The following is a 17,989-nucleotide window of genomic DNA, read 5'->3' as shown; positions in this document are numbered from 1 at the left end:
GAAACCTCATGACAAGTGTAAAACCACAAGGGCTGTGAGAACTTAAAAACAAAACAAAACAAAACAGTAACAGGCGCTGATGAGAATATTGAAACCAAAAATCTAATGCAAGTCCATGGAGAGGGCGAAAGGGCGAACCTCGAAACCACAGTGGACAGTTTGGTGATTACAGAGTGAACAAGCACACCACAAATGTAAAATTCCACTCCAGATGTGTACAAAAACCAGAAGACAGACTGAAGAGACCCGTATGTATGCCCACTGGGCATGTCAGCACTTGCTGCAGACAGGCAGACAGACGTACAGACACATGCACTGCCAATGTTCACTACACAACAGTCAAAAGGTAGAAGCAAGCCGGGTGGTGGAGTTCACACCTTTAACTCCAGAACTCAGAGGAAACAGAGGCAGGTGGACCTCTGAGTTTGAGACCAAAACTGGTCTAGAGCGAGTTCCAGGGCAGTCAGGGCTACACAGATGAACCCTGTCTTTTTTTTCTTTTTTTTTTTTTAGATGAATAATTCTATCCATATAAAATGGAGTACTTCCTTTTCACAAAAGTGAGTTATATAGCTGGTCAGACAGGGGAATTGGGTAGCGTGGGCAAGAAGCCCGAGTTTGGTCCCCAGGACCTCTAACCACTCTCAAAGAAGGGAAAAAAATTCATATTTGGAAAAGGTCTCTACATGAAAGATCCTGAACGGATCATCACACTAGGGAAGGAAGCGGCAGAAACAAAAAGAGAACTACGTCAATATTTAGGATTCGCAACTTGAGGCGGCCGGAAAGTGGATCAGAGGTGAGCGGTAGCTGGGGCGGGACAGCAGGCGAGGGTTGCTTCACAATATGGAGCCGCTGCTTGGTGCTTGAGGTCATGAAATGTTTTAGGAAACCATGAAACTTGCACAACCTGGTGAATAGAACTAATGACTCTAAATTATAGGCCTAAAGGTTGTGCAGATGGCAAAGCTTTGTGTCAACATAACTTTAAAATATTTAATGAAAATGTAATCAAAACTACTAAATTGTATGGTGTGGGAATCATACCAAGAAAGTCATTTTAAAGTGAAAACCATCCTGTGCACTAGAGAGCGCGCCGAGTGATGAGTGCCTTCTGAGACTATGTGAAGGGCGACACTCACTCAAAAATCAAGAGAAAACAAAAACAACAAGAATACTGTCAATCTGGGATCGCCTGGATCAATGTACACACACAATCACACACGCTCAATTAAGAATGTGGGTGGCTAAGGCAAGTTGGATTAACGCAGTGACTCGATTCTTTCGGTCCTCTCCGTCCTGCTGTACCTTACAGCAAAGTCTAAGCTAAAGCCTGTGTGGGAGCCGCTTAAGACGAGGGAGGGAGACCCAGTTAATGGCACCCATATAAAGAGCTGTGGTGCTTTACGAGCAGCTCAATTCCCATCACATCAGGGAACCTCGGCCAGGACCCTGATGATGGCTGTGGCTCTGAGGCACTACCTACCACCATCCTTATTTACTAGAACAGGAATCCTAGTAGGCAGTGAGGTGATCCGTTAAGAGATACCCAGAAATAGCGTTCCACACTGCTCAAGGGCTTGCGTGCTTCTGCTAAAAATTTCCCAAATCAGGCTAGCTTCAGATCATCACTATATTTACCTCCCAAAAGCACAAATAAACTCTACAAGCAATATAGTGCTAGTCAACTTTCTCGTTTTTCATGGGAAGAGCTAACTGTCCAAAAGCATCAACTGTATGCAAAGGGTAAAGTGGGCTAGACATTCTTCTGTTCAAGGATGGAAGGGGTTCCAGTCATGTGGCTAACAGAGCCCTAAGTAACCAAAAGGAAATCTGGGAGTGTGAGCAACCTTGGATCAGGGTTCAGTGTTACTACAACCTGAGGACACTGTCCCAGTAACTGAAGCTTGGGTCGGAAGTGGCAGAAAAGCCAATGGATTTAAAAGTCATTGTCTCCAGAAAGCTAACACTAATTACTTAATTAGGCAGTCACTGAGACAAAGTAACCAGGAAAGCTCCAAACAGGGAAGTGGTTCCTAACTGTCCATTATTCTCTTAGAGACGCTTTGTGCTTTGTGGATCAAGGTTTACGTTTCTCAACAGTGGAACCAAACCGGGTATTACACCACTAGACTATTCTCTAAGGATCCCAGCGAACGCTTTGAAAACAGCCTCAGCAAAGGGCACAGGGAACGTTGGGCAATGGCTGCGGGCAACAGAGATTTTTAGCTCCTTACAAAAGATGACCCTGGAAAGAGCAAATAGGTCAGCTCCAGAGAGATAATCAGTAGCTTATGTCTAAGTACATTACCATGAATGGACCCATTTTTCTCTGCAGAGAGGGGTAACTGGGCAGAACTTTATCCTGGCTATGTGTCCTGGACAGTGGGAAGTAACAGTTTCTAACTGCCATCAGAAACAGTGTAGCAACAAGCCAGGCGGAACAGACAGGACTAAGATGCTGACTGAGGATCTCAGGGTCTAACAGGGTCTGACTGTAAGTCACCAAGCCCACTCTCGGTCTGCTCTGTTTCCCTACTGCAGGTTTCTTTCTCTCCCCTCCCCCCGTTTTTCTTTTTAGTTTTTTGAGACAGGGATTTACTGTGCCCTGGCTGTCCTAGAACTCTGTAGACCAAACTGGCCTCAAATGCAAGAGACCTGCCTGCCTCAGCCTCCCAAGCACCACCTACCACCCAGCACTGCCAGGTTTCCAAGGTGCAGCAAAGCTCTAACGCTATGCTAGCAAGTTAACCACATCAAGAAAGAGATGATCCAGGCACTCAGTCAGCCCTGGGCAGCAGCAAGCCCAGACTCACTGTTCCACTCATAAAAAGAAGCCTCTTCAACAAAGCCGGAAGATTAGATCGCTATTATTTGAGATTCTTAGTGATCAACACAAATGATTATGACACCAAGGGACAAGATATGCTGTTCTTGAAACAGATTTACTGCTGGAGAGAAGAGAGAGCCGGGCACAAGATAAAAATCTATCACTAGACTCAGGACGACAAGGCTCCTGGGGCAAACAGAATACACCTGGGCAACAACCGAAACGAAAATGATGTCTGGTGGGTTTTACTTGGTACCGCAAGGAGCCATCACAGCCATCACAACTGTGGTTATTAAAACAGGAGCCTCACATATACGAAGCAAGGGAATGCTGCCCGCTTACTGACCGTGTCACTGTAGAAGCCTGTTGTTCTTAGGACGGTATCAGTGATGTCAGTTACACATAGCAGAAACTGGGCGGGGCAAACTAGGGCTGCACTGGCCACGCCTTCCTTTACAAGAACAAAGGAATTAGCTTTAAGGGACCCAGCACAGTTCAGAGTTTAGAAGATGACCACGTGTTGGGAATAAAAGAAAACGCAGCCTACACAGAGCTGGTAGGTTTTTTTGTCTAAAGTTTGGTGATACTGAGAATATTTTGCTTATATGAACATATAGTGAAAAAAAAAATCACTAAAAAAATTTTTGTGGAACTGACAACTGGGTCATACCTGCTAGACATACCCTCTGTTCCTGAGCTCTATAAAGTAACTATAACATTACAACATTCTATAACACACTGTTTCACAGTGTGAAGCCAGTGCTCAGTACATGACTGGTTTACATATTGCTCTCAAGAAGACAGTTATTCTGCCCAGAGGTCACTAACTCAACACAGGAAAAATTTCTACACTCGTTGGGAGATCCTGGAGTCCTAAGTCACCCGTAGGTGCCATGAACACAAGGATATACACATTATTTTTTGTTTCGAACCCTAAAATCCTATGTCACCATTATGTGGGGTGGAATATTCAGAGGTTTCCCTGGGACCTCCGCGTCAGTTTCAGGTCTCCCACAACTCATAACTACACATAGTCCGCCAACACAGTCCTGGCTGTCTCAGAACTCAAAGACTTTCCAGCCTGTCTCCTGAGTGCTGGGGATTAAAGGTGTGCTCCGTCACACACAGTCAACAACTCTTTTCTTAAGGTCCATTACAGAGCGTCTAGACAAGTTCCAGGAGCTCATACGTGGCAGCACTTGTGGTCCGGTTGGGAAAACCTGGTTCACCTGAGCTGCCTTTCCTTTCTGCTAACTGCCTGGGGCACACCTCAGCCAGACTTCACTGAAACCCAAGGGCCAGCACGTGGCCAGCAGGAACTGAGCTCAGCTGTCTTCTCGCCCTTAGGGATGGTTTGTTTCAACATCCAAAAGGAGGGGAAAGCTCATTAGGAAAATGCTGGTATGAGACACTAACAAATGTGGTGAATAAGGATCCGTACAACTGACTACCACTGTAATACAGCACAGTAATGCAGAATGTCTTCCGAGAGAGCATCAGGTCCAAGTTGCTCTGTTCTTGGCTTAGGTGTTTAGGGCCCAATGGCGATCAGCATAGGTTCTCTATCGGCTTCTATGCAGAAGACAGACACAGATGAATGCCAGCATGGCAATGTCAGACACAAGTTACAACACATGCATTTTGGTAAGACTGCTAGAGGAAAAGCAAAGTGCTACTCGATAATTTGTCTGGTTTTGATCCAGGAAGAATTAGCTCAAGATGACTAATTAAATGGACAAGTCCCTTGCTGCTCATCTTGGGCACTCATATTTCTGTCACCATTCTGGCAAAAGTAAAAGTCTGTCTGTCTGTCTGTCTGTCTGCATAGTACTAAGGAATGGAGCCAGAGCCTTTGCATGCAAGGCGAGCATTCCACCATTAAGCTATAGCCACCAGTTTTGGGTGAGTGGGGTTGGAGACAGAGTATCCTATCAGCTCAGGTGATCCTCAAAGTCGCTTTGAACTTATCCACTTATCTCTACCCGTCAAATCTAGGATTACGTCATCCTGGGATTGTGTCATCACACTGAATTCTGACGCCATGCTGCAGATCAATGCCAGGGCTTCCTGCCTCCCAGGCCAGCAAGTGAGCTACAGACCAGCCTCAAAGACATGAGAGAGAGAGAGAGAGGGGGAGAGAGAGAGAGAGACAGACAGACAGACAGACACAGAGACAGATACCTGCACCCAAAGCAGGAACTAAGACAATGGTGGCAGTGAAGGGCAGGTAGGCCCCAAGTTCATCAGGACTTCTGAGCTGTGTTCACCCCCAGGCTGTGCCCTGAACTTAAATTATAGCAGAACTCCAAAGATAGAGATTAGTGGTAGATTGCTCCTTATTTATTCCATTTCCCAGTATGGCTATACCACAAAACAAAAAACAAAAAAACAAAAAACAAAAAAACAAAAAAAAAAAACAAAAACCAAAAACATTTCTATTTCAATAAGAATGATTTCCACAGGTTCACATATTTATATCCTTAGGCAGTGGCACTATTTAAAAGGATTAGACGTGGCATTGTTGGAGGAAGTGTGTTACTGGAGATGGGCTTTGAGGTTTCAAAAGCCCGTGTCAGGCCCAGGCTCTCTCTGATGGCTGCCTGGGAATCAGGATGTAGAACTCTCGGGTAGTTCTAGCACCATGCTTCCCACCATGATAAGCTCTGAGTGTGTAAGTCACCCCCTAAAAAAATGTTTTCTTTTTTTAAGTGTTTCCAAGGTCATGGTGTCTCTTCAGAGCAACAGAACAATGATGAAGAAACTGGTACCAGGAGTGGGATACTGCTGTGACAGGCCTGACTACACTGTTTGTTGTAGGAATGTGAGGAAACTTGGGAGACTTAAACTTCAATGCTTTAGGCAGAGGGGGAAATGGGGTGGGAAACTAATGGACCAGCCTAGTGGGAACATGGGGGACCAGAGCTGAGGCGGATTTGAACTGTGGGAGCCCAGCTAAAGAGGTTTCAGAGAGGAAGAATATTAGTAAAAGACCTAGAGACCATTGTTGTTGAATTTTAACAAAGAACGTGGCTACTTAAAAAAAAAAAAAAAAAAAAAAACTAAAAAATCCTCTTGATGATGGGGCTGGAGAGACTGCTCAGTAGTTAAGAGCACTGACTTCTCTTCCGGAGGTCCTGAGTTCAATTCCCAGCAACCATACAATGGCTCACAACCATCTGTAATTGGATCCCATGCCCTCCTCTGGTGTGTCTGAAGACAGAAAATGAATTTTAAAAAAAAAGTTTCAAAAAAGAAAGTCTTCCTGATGTTAAATTGAGATTAATGGCATTGGCAGATTTCAAAAGGGTCTAACATTGGCTGTGTTATGTGGTTTTAGCAATACCTTTTATGCATATCTATGAGGAAAGGGAACAAACTGGACAAAGACATAGAAAAGCGTACATCTTGAGGAGAACAGGAGCATCATGGGTGTAATGGAGCCAAGTCCAGTGCCTGCTGCAAATGGAGTAAAAAGAGTGGTGACCTCAGGGCAAGACCCCAAGCAACAGAGCTTTACAGAAGGAATTAAAGAGCAGCGTAAGCCCTGGAGAAAAGCTGAAGCGAATGTAATTGAATGCAGAGGCCAGGTTCCAGCCCCAACAAGCACCAGAACTTGGCAGCTTCTGAGATGTGGTTCCTGCTCTGGAGCCAAGGGCCCAAGAAACGGGCTGTGGAATCTCCCTCCAGGGCCAAGGAAAGCCCCTGAGGCCAGGTGTGTGTCAGGGGTGTCCCTGCAGGGAGGCCCAGAAGTTATTGTGTAAAGTTGTGAAGGTGCGGCCTGGATTGCATTGGAGACCCGGATATGTTGGAGATGCAGGTTCCTGGGATACCCACACAGGAAAGTCCCACAGGAAGGGTGTAGAGCGGGAGGGAAATCAGCCCAGGAGAAGACTGTTTGCAGTCAGCAAAACAGAAAGGAACTGAAGATCTGAAGAGCACTGTGACCATCACACATAGAGATGCAGAATTTGGGAGTTGACCTGCTGGTTTTTACTTGGCCCAGTATTTCAGCACTAGGCTCGCTCTTCTCCCTTTTGGATTGGTAGTGTGTATTCTGTGCTGCTACGTCCTCTATGTTAGAAGGATGTGATGTGCCGCAGAGACCCACGGCCCAACACTGGATGGAGCTTGGGGATTCTTATGGCAGAGTTGGGGGAAGGATTATGGGCCTTAAAGGGGATGGGAACTCCAAAGGAAGACCAACTGAGTCAACCAACCTAGACCTTTGGTGTCTCTCAAAGACTGAGCACCAACCAAAGAACATACACAGGATGGACCTAGTGCCCCTCCCCCTATGCGGGAAGATGTACAGCTCGGTCTTTATGTGGCTCCTGAACAACTGGAACAGGGCTATCCCTAAAGCTGTTGTCTGTCTGTGGAATCTGTCCCCTTATCTTGGCTGGCTTGTCTGGCCTCAGTGGGAGAAGTGTGTAGCCCTGCAGAGACTGATTGATATACAAGTGCGGGGGCTGGGGATGGGGGGTGGGAGGTCCCATTCTCTCAGAGGAAAAGGGAAAGGGGGTGGTTGAGAGGGACTGTGGGAGGAGGAACCAGGAGGGGAGACAGGGCTCAGGATGTAAAGTGAATTAAAAAAAAAAAAAAAAAACAAAAACAAAACAAAACCAACAACAAAAACCCAAAAAACCAGTTATATAAAAACAGTACGTGATCGGTTTGTAAATTTTGATTTGACGGGGCTGGGGATTTAGCTCAGAGGTAGAGTGCTTGCCTAACAAGCGCAAGGCCCTGAGTTCCGTCCCCAGCTCCGGAAAAAAAAAAAAAAAATTGATTTGACATAGGATTAGAGTTAAAAAAATTGCCATGAACCTCTCAGAGACATTGAACTTTGCATTTATAAACAGTGTTGAGCCTGACAGACTATGAGAGCCTTTAAGCTGGACTCAATGTAGTTTTGCGATATATGGCTACAAGCCCATTGGGGACAGAGAAGGATGTGGCAGTTTGAATAAGAATGGCATCAACTAGGTTTGAACGGTCAGTCACCAGACTCTGTCTACCTGTGGGCCAGGATGTGGCTCTCACAGAGCTCCCCTCCAAGATGGATTTGCCCTGTTCTCTGTCTCTTCCCAGCAGTAGAACAGTGACTAAGACAATTAGTCCCATTACTATTTGGCTGTTTAATGGCGTGTAGGGGGACAAGAAGCCAGGTGTGGCTTGTCAGGGCTGCGGAAGCCCAGGCTTCCATACTAACAACTCCGGTGACACTCCACGTGACCTCTGATCTGCTGGGGTTCTACCGCTTCCCCATTACCTAAGGAAATGCACACGATCAGAGAGAGACGCACACTTACGTTCAAAGCATTCTTTGCGGCCTCTGCTTCTGAGCGACTGTCGAAACTGACAAAGCCTACGGGCTGAGGGAAAAAGAAAGAAAAATCAAGATTAAAAAAAAAAAAAAAAAACCAAACCAAGTTCAAGGGACATCTGTTTTCTAAGTCAAGGGCGGTGTCTAACTGAGAACTAAGATAAAGAGATGACCACAGGCAATGGGTAGAAATAAGAAAGCCAATCCCAAGAACCAGGATCTGACGGCTTAACCAAATTTCTTACGTGAATCAAAGGGAAGGTGAGGGCAGTTCTGAGGGCACAGCCAAGAATTTAGAGAATCACGTTTGTTAAAAAAGAAATTAAAAAAAAAAAAAAAAAAAAAAGAGGTGGTTGGAAGGTGAGTGGCGGTGAACAGGGGACAGGAAAATCTGGGCTGGAGAGGCTCTAGTCTCCTAATCAAATTCACTGTACCTCAGCTTCGTCGTCTTTTAAAATGCAAAGAGAAAGCGAATCACGTTTGGTTCACTGTAAGTGCAAGGAATATAATGATACAGTGGTAAGAAGCCCTGTGCCTTCACCGCGCAACCAAAACTACGAAGTGAGCCTCCGTCTCCTTCTAAGACACTTCACATTCACAGGCCTGCAAGGACACCGCTCCAAGTCACAGGCTCCTTTCAGATCCCTCGCTGGGTAGGCTGCCTGCAACCTAGTTCATCTCTGTTATAGCAGAGGTTACCTGACTTACTGAGAAGCTTCAAAGAGAAACATTCAGACGGTCTCCGTGAACCCCGTCCATCACCATCTGCAGCCTGACCTTGCTACACTTCACTCTATACCTGGGTTCCGCCTGTGGTTTTCTGTTCTGTTGGGTTTTTCATTTATTTGTTTGTTTGGATTTGAGACAGGGTTTCTCTGTGTAGCCCCGGATATCCTGGAACTCACTCTGTGGACCAGGCTGTCCTGGAACTCACAGTGATCCACCTGCTGGGGTTACAGGCATGTGCGACCACCACACCACCTGGCTTTTCATCTGTGATTTTATGGGTTTGGTAGACAGTACGACTGATTATTTACCATCTAATATTCTTATACAAATGGCAAATATTTCATGAAGAGAACTAGTCAAGAACTGGGACTAGGGCTGCAGAGATGGTGCGCAGTGGTTAAGATCACTGAGAGGACCCATGTTTGATTCCCAACACTAACATGTAGCTTACAACTTTCTTTACCTCCAGTTCCTGGGGATTTACGCCCTCTTCTGGCCTCTATGGACGAGTGTATGCAAATATATGTATGCAATCTCTTACTATTTTCCTATACTAATTCCCAGTCAAGTTCACCTTTAATTCAGATAGCACATAGGTCCAAAATTCTAGTTGAAACAAAACAATATTTATTGGGCTTAATTAGCAAACAGTGACCATTTTTGGATGTTCTAAATCCTTACCTGTTTAGATGTGAGCTTTATGAGAGAACCTTCATAGCCCTGAAAAACAGAGACCAGGTTTAGAAGGAAGAAACAGCGTTACGATTCCATCCTCAAGTAAAATGAGTCATTAAAGCCTCAGACTGCGAACTATGCCGTATGTCTCACAGATGTTACTTAACAAAACACATTATAGACCAACACCAGACACACAGGATGTCAGGTGTAGCTCAGGGTAGGGTGTTTGACCAGCATACACAAAGCCTTTGGTTTAATCTCCAATACTCCCAAACAAAACAAAACCGATAACCATGTGAAACTCAGGAAAGGCTGAGCAGGAGAGAGAGCATTCCTTTGAGCTCTCATTGCTTAAATGAAATGACCAACTTCCATTGTGGAGTTTGATGGAGGTTGGGAGGCATTCCTGCCTTTCTCTAGCCCTCTTTCAGCCTTCCTGGATCCTCGGAAGAGAAATCCGTACTTCTTTCTAGAAATATCAATGGCTGGTAGAATGCACTGACAGGTGACACAGGGAAACACCGATTATCAGTGTAGAGACAGACTTGAAGAGCAGGGATGGCTGCCCTGGGCTGTAATTAAACTAGGGTTGCTAGGGATATGCCAAGGTCCTGACTTCAGCGTTGGGGTTTCTAAGCAGTGCTGGGACTGATTCATCCTTCTGTCTTTCCCAACAGAAAACTGAGTTGCCAACTAGTTACTGTAAGCATTTACATCCAAGGCCTTGAGTGAGGCTATCCAAGCTGGTCATAATTCAGAGCACTGCCTCTTCCTCTTTCCCAAGGGGCGCCTTTTCTTAGAAACTGCAGAGATTTCAAACCTTGAAAGTCTCAGATGCAAAGAGCAAGCAGTAAGACAGCACGAGAATGGTCACCAACAGGAACCAAATGGTTTCTCTCTGCTGTCATTGTTACTGATGCAATATGGGAATGGCTGTCTACCTGTCCACACAAGGTGCCTTCTTGGCCCATCAACTGTATTCTCATCTTTGTGGGTCATATCTGATTGTTTCCTGAATCATTCTCCTTTCCAACTCCTGTGTTTTCTGTCACCTTATCTCCACCAGGCTGAATCCTGTCTCTCAAGTGTCCTTTCATCAGGACAGTCCAGAAACCAAAGCCATCACCATCTCTCAGCTGTAAGGTTGGCCCTGCCGGGCTTCAGTTCTCTTCCTGCTGCTAACAAAACCCCACTTAACTCACAGGTCCCACACTCGGGATGCCTTCCCGGCCATATTCTGGGTCTGAAAAGCCAACCTTCAAGGTTTTGTCTTGAGAGCATAGCTACTCCAGTTTTAGTCCAACTTTAAGGTTAGACTGACTTTAACTTGAAGCCCAACCTTCAATCCCCAACATTTAGTATCTCTAAGATGACTGTATTTCCACAGAAATGACGGGAAACTCCCTCAGACAGGTCATTAAACACCAGGCAAAGATTTCCCTTCAGTTCATACAAGTTAGCCTATAATGTTTTGCTTTGTTGAACATTTATGACGTTTGGTATAAATGAAGCACAAGGTTCTTAACCACACGCATACACGCAATTTGCTACAGGGCACTTTCTCAAACACATTCCCACGTTAAGGCTACACGAAACATCACAAAGTACCTTGAATGGCCTGAAGAGCAGGTACAGCTCTCGGGGCTTGATGTCCAGAGGCAGGCCACTGACAAACAGGGTCCGGACCTAGAAAATAAATGGAATAGGAGAGTGATCAAGGGTGGGGAGAATCCAGAGGCTACTTTTCACCTTAAATCTCAACAGGTCCCCGACGCCCCTACAATGCTCTCTGTGACAGAACGAATGGAAGCTCCGTATAATTTTAATATTGTTTAAAACTGTATCGTGAGGACGTAAGGACGATACAGACTTTCTGCTCTTCTCCCACAGCAATAGGTCACACTTGAAAAGAAAACTCAAGTTTTGGCTTCTCTTGCTTTCAGTCTCTCTGGTCATTGTGTCGCTTGGTGGTGTTAATTACCACCATTTTAATAAATATAAAAGAAGTGAGATTAAGTCGAGCGTGTTTACACAAGAGCACCCTGTTCCTCTCACCAACTGCTGTTTCTACGAACAACACACACCGTCAAGGTACCTGCTGGTGCCAACAACAGAAGTCGCCCAACACGTGTGTGAACATACACAGGAGACACTGCACACAAACAATCGTCTGCTAAGGTAAACAATCACAACCTACTTCTGACTGAAAACTCAGAGAAAGAAAGCTGGTGAGTGAACCAGAACCCAGAAAAGAGTTTACCTGAGAGAGATGAGGGTCAAGGGGGGGAAGGAAGGAAGAAAATTCAAGCTGGGCAAAGTGCAGGGCCGCACATTCTAGGGGCAGAGTGTGACAGACTACACAGCAACCTAGGGTCAAATCACAGGGTGCATGGAAAGCTAATGGCTCAGGAACCTCATCCGGACTCCAGAGTCAAGGACTGGCTACAGAGTAAGCATTGCCTAGCTTTCCACTCTCTTACTCTACTCAGGAATACAACATGACTGTGCTTCTCCTTAGATGTCATGTTCTACCATTAACTATATATAAGTGACAAAGAGGGACACTACATGACGTCTAACACTTTCCACAGTTGTGAGTACAGAATTGAAAATCGGTAAGGCTCTTTTATTGGTCCAGCAAATGTCAGGCCATCTGCATGTTAGTGGTTCATACACGCTGTTCACATAGCAATCTCAGAATGCTGACTGCTTTCTTTCAATTTATTAAAATACCTATGCTCTATGTCTTGAAAATGTAGGGTTTGTTTAGTTTTCTCTGTCTGGTCTGTCATTCTGTCTGACTGACTGTCTGTCTGTCTCTCTCTCTCTCTCTCTCTCTCTCTCTCTCTCTCACACACACACACACACACACACACACACACACACTTGTGAGACCATCAAAACTGAGTGAGAGAACCCATCACCTTTCATGGCGCCTCCTCAGAGTCTCACTTCACAGACCAGGTAGACCTCGAACTCACAACCCTTCTTCCTCAGCAGTAAGTACTAACCAGGATCACAGGCACTGGGCCACCATTCCTGACGTCACACATTCCTTTACTCCTCCCAGCCCTGTCCCACCATCCCCAGGTATTAGCTGTGACTATGGATGAATACATTTGCTCCAAAGTCAAAATAGAACCACAGAATAGAAGTGCGGACGGAGTTTGTCTCAGTTCATTCCTCCTTACAGGGAGCTAATTTCATCCGTACTGCTGTCTATCGGAAGTCCATCCATGCCTTCTTACTGAGTAGTGTCCTGTTATATGGATGTACCAGTTCATGTATCCATGAACCTGTTCACACAGAGTAAGCTATGGTTTAACTTAAAAATGAAAATGCGGGCTGGAGAGATGGCTCAGTGGTTAAGAACACTAACTGTCTGCTCTTCCAGAGGTCCTGAGTTCAATTCCCAGCAGCCACATGGTAGTTCACAACCATCTGCAATAGGGTCCGATGCCCTCTTCTGGTGTGTCTGAAGACAATGACAGTGTACTCAAATCAATCAATCAATCAATCAATCAATCAATCAATCTTTAAAAAAAAATGAAAATGCTCCTTCCATTCCTTGTCTTATGCCTCAGAGCACTGCACTGAGTTCCTCAGACAAGTGTATGCTTGGCTGATGCCCCATGGAGTAGTCTAATACAGTCAGTTAGGTCAGGTTTGTTGACCAACTCTGTATGTCTTTTTCCTTTCTTCTTTTGTCTCTGACACAAAGAAAGTTCTTGAGGAAAAGGTGAAATTGCTGACAGGTGCACGAGGGAACTCTCCTTCCCAGCTGCTCACCTGCCTTCTCATGGAGCAAAACTGAATAGCATCTGGGTCGTTCTGGTGGGGACAACATGGGCAAGAGAATCAACCCTAACTCCAAGTACCTGCCACATCCTAGCTCTGTGCAGAGTATGGACCGGATGGAAGATTTACACAGAAACGTGATATGCAGACCCTGTGTTGTACAGTTAGGACACTGTCTGCCCAGCAGGACAGCAAGCTGTGGGTCACACTGGGTAAGTTTGGGGAATTCACTCAAGAGATTAACTTACATTTCTTTTTTTTTTTTTTTTTTCGGAGCTGGGGACCGAACCCAGGGCCTTGCGTTTGCTAGGCAAGCTCTCTACCGCTGAGCTAAATCCCCAAACCCCTTAACTTCCATTTCTAATACTGTTCTAAAGAAAAAGGTTTTATAGACTTGCCAATTTACCAATGAAACTCACTAGATACCTGGAAATTGTGAACAAAAGGCAATGTGTAAGTCAATTACACCAATAATAAAAAAAAAATATTATGCTACCAGTAAAAAAAAAGAAAGGTGTGAAAAACAGTGTCAAGAAGGCTCAGCAGATAAAGCCACTTGCCACCAAACCTAACCAGTGTGTTCAGGAGAGACCTACCTCCCCTATGCTGACCTCTGACTCTCTCATGCATGTACCCACATGTATACAAGAGAACAGGAAAAAATAAAAAAATATGCAAGGAAAAGATGCCATTTGGTTTCAGCATTTAGGGAGGGAAGCACCTTTAGCACACAGATGCGAGCATATACGATCCGCTGAGAAGAATGACCCCAGGGGTTATGACAGCTTCAGTGTTTTCTCATTCTGTGAGGAGAATAACCCAATAGCGTGCATTATACTTGAAGGTGTTTGGGAGTTTCTGTTTTTAGACAGGATTTCGTGTAGCCCAGGCTGACCTCAAAATTGTTATGCAGCCAAGGATGACCCAAAAGGTAGAGTTAGGTCTGGGTATTGGTAAGGGTAGTGGTAGGGATTGGGTAAGGTAAGGATAAGGGTGAGGGTAAAGGTTACAGTTAGGGTTTGGGTTAGGGTAAGCGGTCTGCATTCACCTCCAAAGTGCTGGGACTAAGACATACCCTGCACCGTGCCTGGATTAAACACTTCAGGTTTGTAAGCGGAGGATCACCCGGATATCTGCTTTGTCTTAGAAAGTTAAGAGGTTGGTATTTATACTAACACGAATTGTAGTGTTTGTGGAGGAAGCCTTAGGTAAACATTCTGGACTGAGATGTGAGAGACTTTTGTTCTAATGTTCTAGAAAGAAACTGCCATATATGGGAGAGGAAGAAAAGCCAACTCTTGGTGTGCCCAAGTTTGCAAGTCACCTATAAACAAACACAAAAGGCTCAAACCAACTCTTCGAGTTGTGGGAAACTAATAAAAGACTGGCGTTTCATGTCAACATAGACAAAATGGCGTTTCCTAGAATCTAGGGAAGCTCACTCCATTTGAGAAGCCTACCTCACTATCTGGGGGTTGCTCACACCTTCTCCTGTGACTGAACATAGGAAGAAACTCATAAGGGGAAATAGAAATAAGTCTTGAGGGGTTAGGGATTTAGCTCAGTGGTAGAGCACTTGCCTAGGAAGCGCAAGGCCCTGGGTTCGGTCCCCAGCTCCGAAAAAAAAGAACCAAAAAAAAAAAAAAAAAAGGTCTTGAATATTTACATTATACACTGCTATTCAACTAAAGACCACTAGTTTCCAGAGTATGATGTGCTTACAATCGTTTCTAGTCTGCCCCACATCTGGTAAACTTAATCAGCTTCATTTAAAAAAAAAAAAAAAAGAGGAGGAGGAGGGAAGAGGGTAAAGAGGGGCGGAGAACTAGAAGGAGAATGAGGGAGGAGGAGGGATGGAGGAGAAGGAGAAAGAAAAAAAGGAAAGACAGGTTGGGGATTTAGCTCAGTGGTAGAGCACTTGCCTAGCAAGCGCAAGGCCCTGGGTTCGGTCCTCAACTCAACTCAAAAAAAAAAAAAAAAAAGGAAAGAAAAGGGAAAGGAAGAAAAAAATCTAGATAACAAAGAAGTGGAAAAATAACTCTGTAAATCTCAGCTGTACTCCCCTGGTGGCAAGCAGGGACAGAGTCACAGGATTGAAGGCGTATCTCATCACACACTCAGTCTGGGTCAGCACATAGCAGTGCGCTGAAATCAGAAAGACAAGATCCTCACTGCGGGAAGCTGACTGTCATAAACTCATCACCTATGGCAACATAAGCTCAGCTCTGTCACAAGGTGGCCCAGCTGGAACCGGAGGGGAAAAGGGCTATACTCCAAAAAATCCTTGTCCCCCTACCAATGACAAAGGATGTCTGTCACGGGAACTTTGTGGCAGCCCTTAATTTACAAGCACTGTCTCTGAACACAGACGTGCTGGGCACCATGCCTTCAACAACCCAGATGTTCCCTTTAAAAAAACACAGGAAAGGGCATCTCTTAGTCAAGGACAAAGAGAAGTTCAAAAGATGACGCTAGTGACAGATATATCCCAAAGGGGCTCTAAAGGATCCTGTGGGTGCGACTTTCATTCTTGCCCCAACCAGGCTAAAGATTTAACAGAAAAGGCTCTGCGCTGTGTTGGATGAGCATGCGAGCCTTAGCCACCATCTAACATTACTGCAGAACCACGGCTGGGCCTTAGGTAAAAACCACCATGGTGTACATCACTTCCTCATTGGGAAAAGAGCGTCATTGTAGTGGCTGACTTGTTACTCGATAAACTTCAGAAGTCACTGCAAATCTGAGGTTTGCCTACATCAGAAGATTATGAACCTAGAATATGGATCACATGAGGAGGGCGAGTCAGATCGGGGCGGTGGGGCAGGCGTAATTCGGGCACGTGGTAATGTTCATCTGTAACCGGCGGTCACACCTGACGAGCGTTTGCCCAAGGTTTGGTGTGTGTTTGTATACAATGGTTTCAAGGATCTCCTCCACGTGTTCTCTATATTTAAATCAGGCTACAGGAAGAGGTCGATTTCCACTTTCTAAAGGCCCACCAGAGTCCCTCTCTGCTTATCTAGCCCCCTGTAAAAGTTCATCATCTCTGAAACTACCTTTTCTTTTCATCAGGGTCTAACTATGTGGTAATGGCTAACCTCAAATTTACAACCCTCCTACCTCAGCCTCCCAAACTGGAGCACATGCATGGATCAACACACGGGGATGCAATATACCAGATCTGTGTCGTGCATGTGCACACGTGCTCTTGAATGTGTGGGCTCTCGCATGGCGGTCAGAGAATAACATCTAGGGATTGATTCTCCTTCCACCACGCAGGTTCCGGGAATTGAACTCGGGACACCAGGTTTAACAGCACGTGTCTTCAGTCAGAACTAACTTGTTGGCCTGTCTTTCCCATGTAACTGGTCTATACTTACACACACACACACGAAACTTCTAAATGTGTTGTGCGAATCATCCCAATGTAAAAACTATTCTTCTAGAAGCAAGATCCAAAGAAAGGATTTCTCTCAGGTTACAAAAGAGGTTCTTTTTTTTTGCCGTGTTTCACACAGTAGGAAGCACGGAGGGGGCAAGTATCCCTAGGCTGATTTATGAGTCTTCAAACACATACACACCCAAAGCACATAGGCGTTGCTTGTCAACGGTTCTGAAGATGTTGTGGCAAACAGGACGAAGTGACTAATTTCCCAGTCTCGCTGCACAGTATCAGCAGCTACAACACCAGTGACCAATCCCTTCATGGGACAGGCAGGCAGAAAAGATTAGTATGCATTAACCTCTCCTCCTATAAAATTAAGGATTAAAAAAAAAAAAAAGAAATCACACGTCATAGATTGCTAGGTGTGCCACAATGACCAACAGTTCAAAGCCAGCATGGTACCCATGAGATCCTGCCTCAAACAAACAAGCAGACCCAAGAGTGTTAGGGGACAAGACCCCAACAAGGGTGTGGGGGTGGGGGAAGCACATGTGTGCGGGAAAATACCATCTTTAAAAAACATGGGAAGCTAACTACATGTCTACTTCTGCTCTCACTTGGACACCTCACCCCCAACCCCCATTTTCCTGTTCATTCTTGATCCACAGGGTCAGGCTTACCTAGCAAAACAAAACAAAACAGGACAAAACCTCTGTGTAACATGACTCATTTCAACTCTGACCGCAAGGCAGTGTTTCGTTCTGTTTTGCTTTGTCTTGTTTCCCAGGTTGGCCGGGAACTACGGAGCTGAGGACAACCTTGAACTCTTGATCCTCCTGCTTTCTCGGCTGCCGTTACAGGCATGCACTGGTTACGTAGGCGTTCCAAACACATACATCTGAGACAAAACCAAAACCAGACCAACCAAAAAAGGTCACTGAGTTATGGCCCAAGGTGCAGGGCCATCCTGGTACCTGTGAGGAGACATTCTTGCTTTGAGAATGGCCCACTACTCTGGGATCAGTGAGAGGTCGGGTAACACAAAATCTTTAGGACTGAGACAGACTCACTTAGGATGTGGTGGTGCATGCCTTTCAACTTAGCATGAGAGGACAGGGACAAGTGGGTCTCTGGGAATTTGAAGCCAACCAGAAGTACATAGTTGGGGCTACACTGAGGGTCCGTCCCAGAGAGAGGGAGGGAAGGAGGTATGGACGGACAGACAGACAGACAGACAGATAGA

General features: G+C 45.4%; 2 protein-coding genes across 6 annotated transcripts in view; both read right to left on the bottom strand.

Moving 5' to 3' along the window:
• The window catches only part of Erich1 (glutamate-rich 1), a gene marked incomplete at its 5' end in the record, with an annotated part of 52,793,804 nt that overhangs the window by 17,225,193 nt on the left and 35,550,622 nt on the right, over positions 1-17,989 (bottom strand).
• Positions 1-17,989, bottom strand: part of Rbpms (RNA binding protein, mRNA processing factor) — a 154,894-nt gene that overhangs the window by 75,080 nt on the left and 61,825 nt on the right. For all 6 annotated transcript variants that reach the window (XR_015639525.1, XR_015639526.1, XM_087588981.1 and 3 more), the window contains 3 exon segments: positions 11,172-11,249; positions 9,567-9,605; positions 8,143-8,205 (listed from right to left, as the gene is read on the bottom strand). Coding sequence is in view for 4 of the 6 variants with exons in the window: in XM_087588981.1 (XP_087445107.1) it covers positions 8,143-8,205; positions 9,567-9,605; positions 11,172-11,249 (180 nt within the window). In the remaining 2 variants the exon portion in view is untranslated.

This window comes from Rattus norvegicus, chromosome 16, assembly GCF_021556685.1.
Source record: "Rattus norvegicus strain SHRSP/BbbUtx chromosome 16, alternate assembly SHRSP_T2T, whole genome shotgun sequence".
NCBI lineage: Eukaryota > Metazoa > Chordata > Mammalia > Rodentia > Muridae > Rattus > Rattus norvegicus.
Note: the sequence above shows the minus strand (reverse complement) of the source record. Positions and strands in the feature narration are given on the sequence as shown.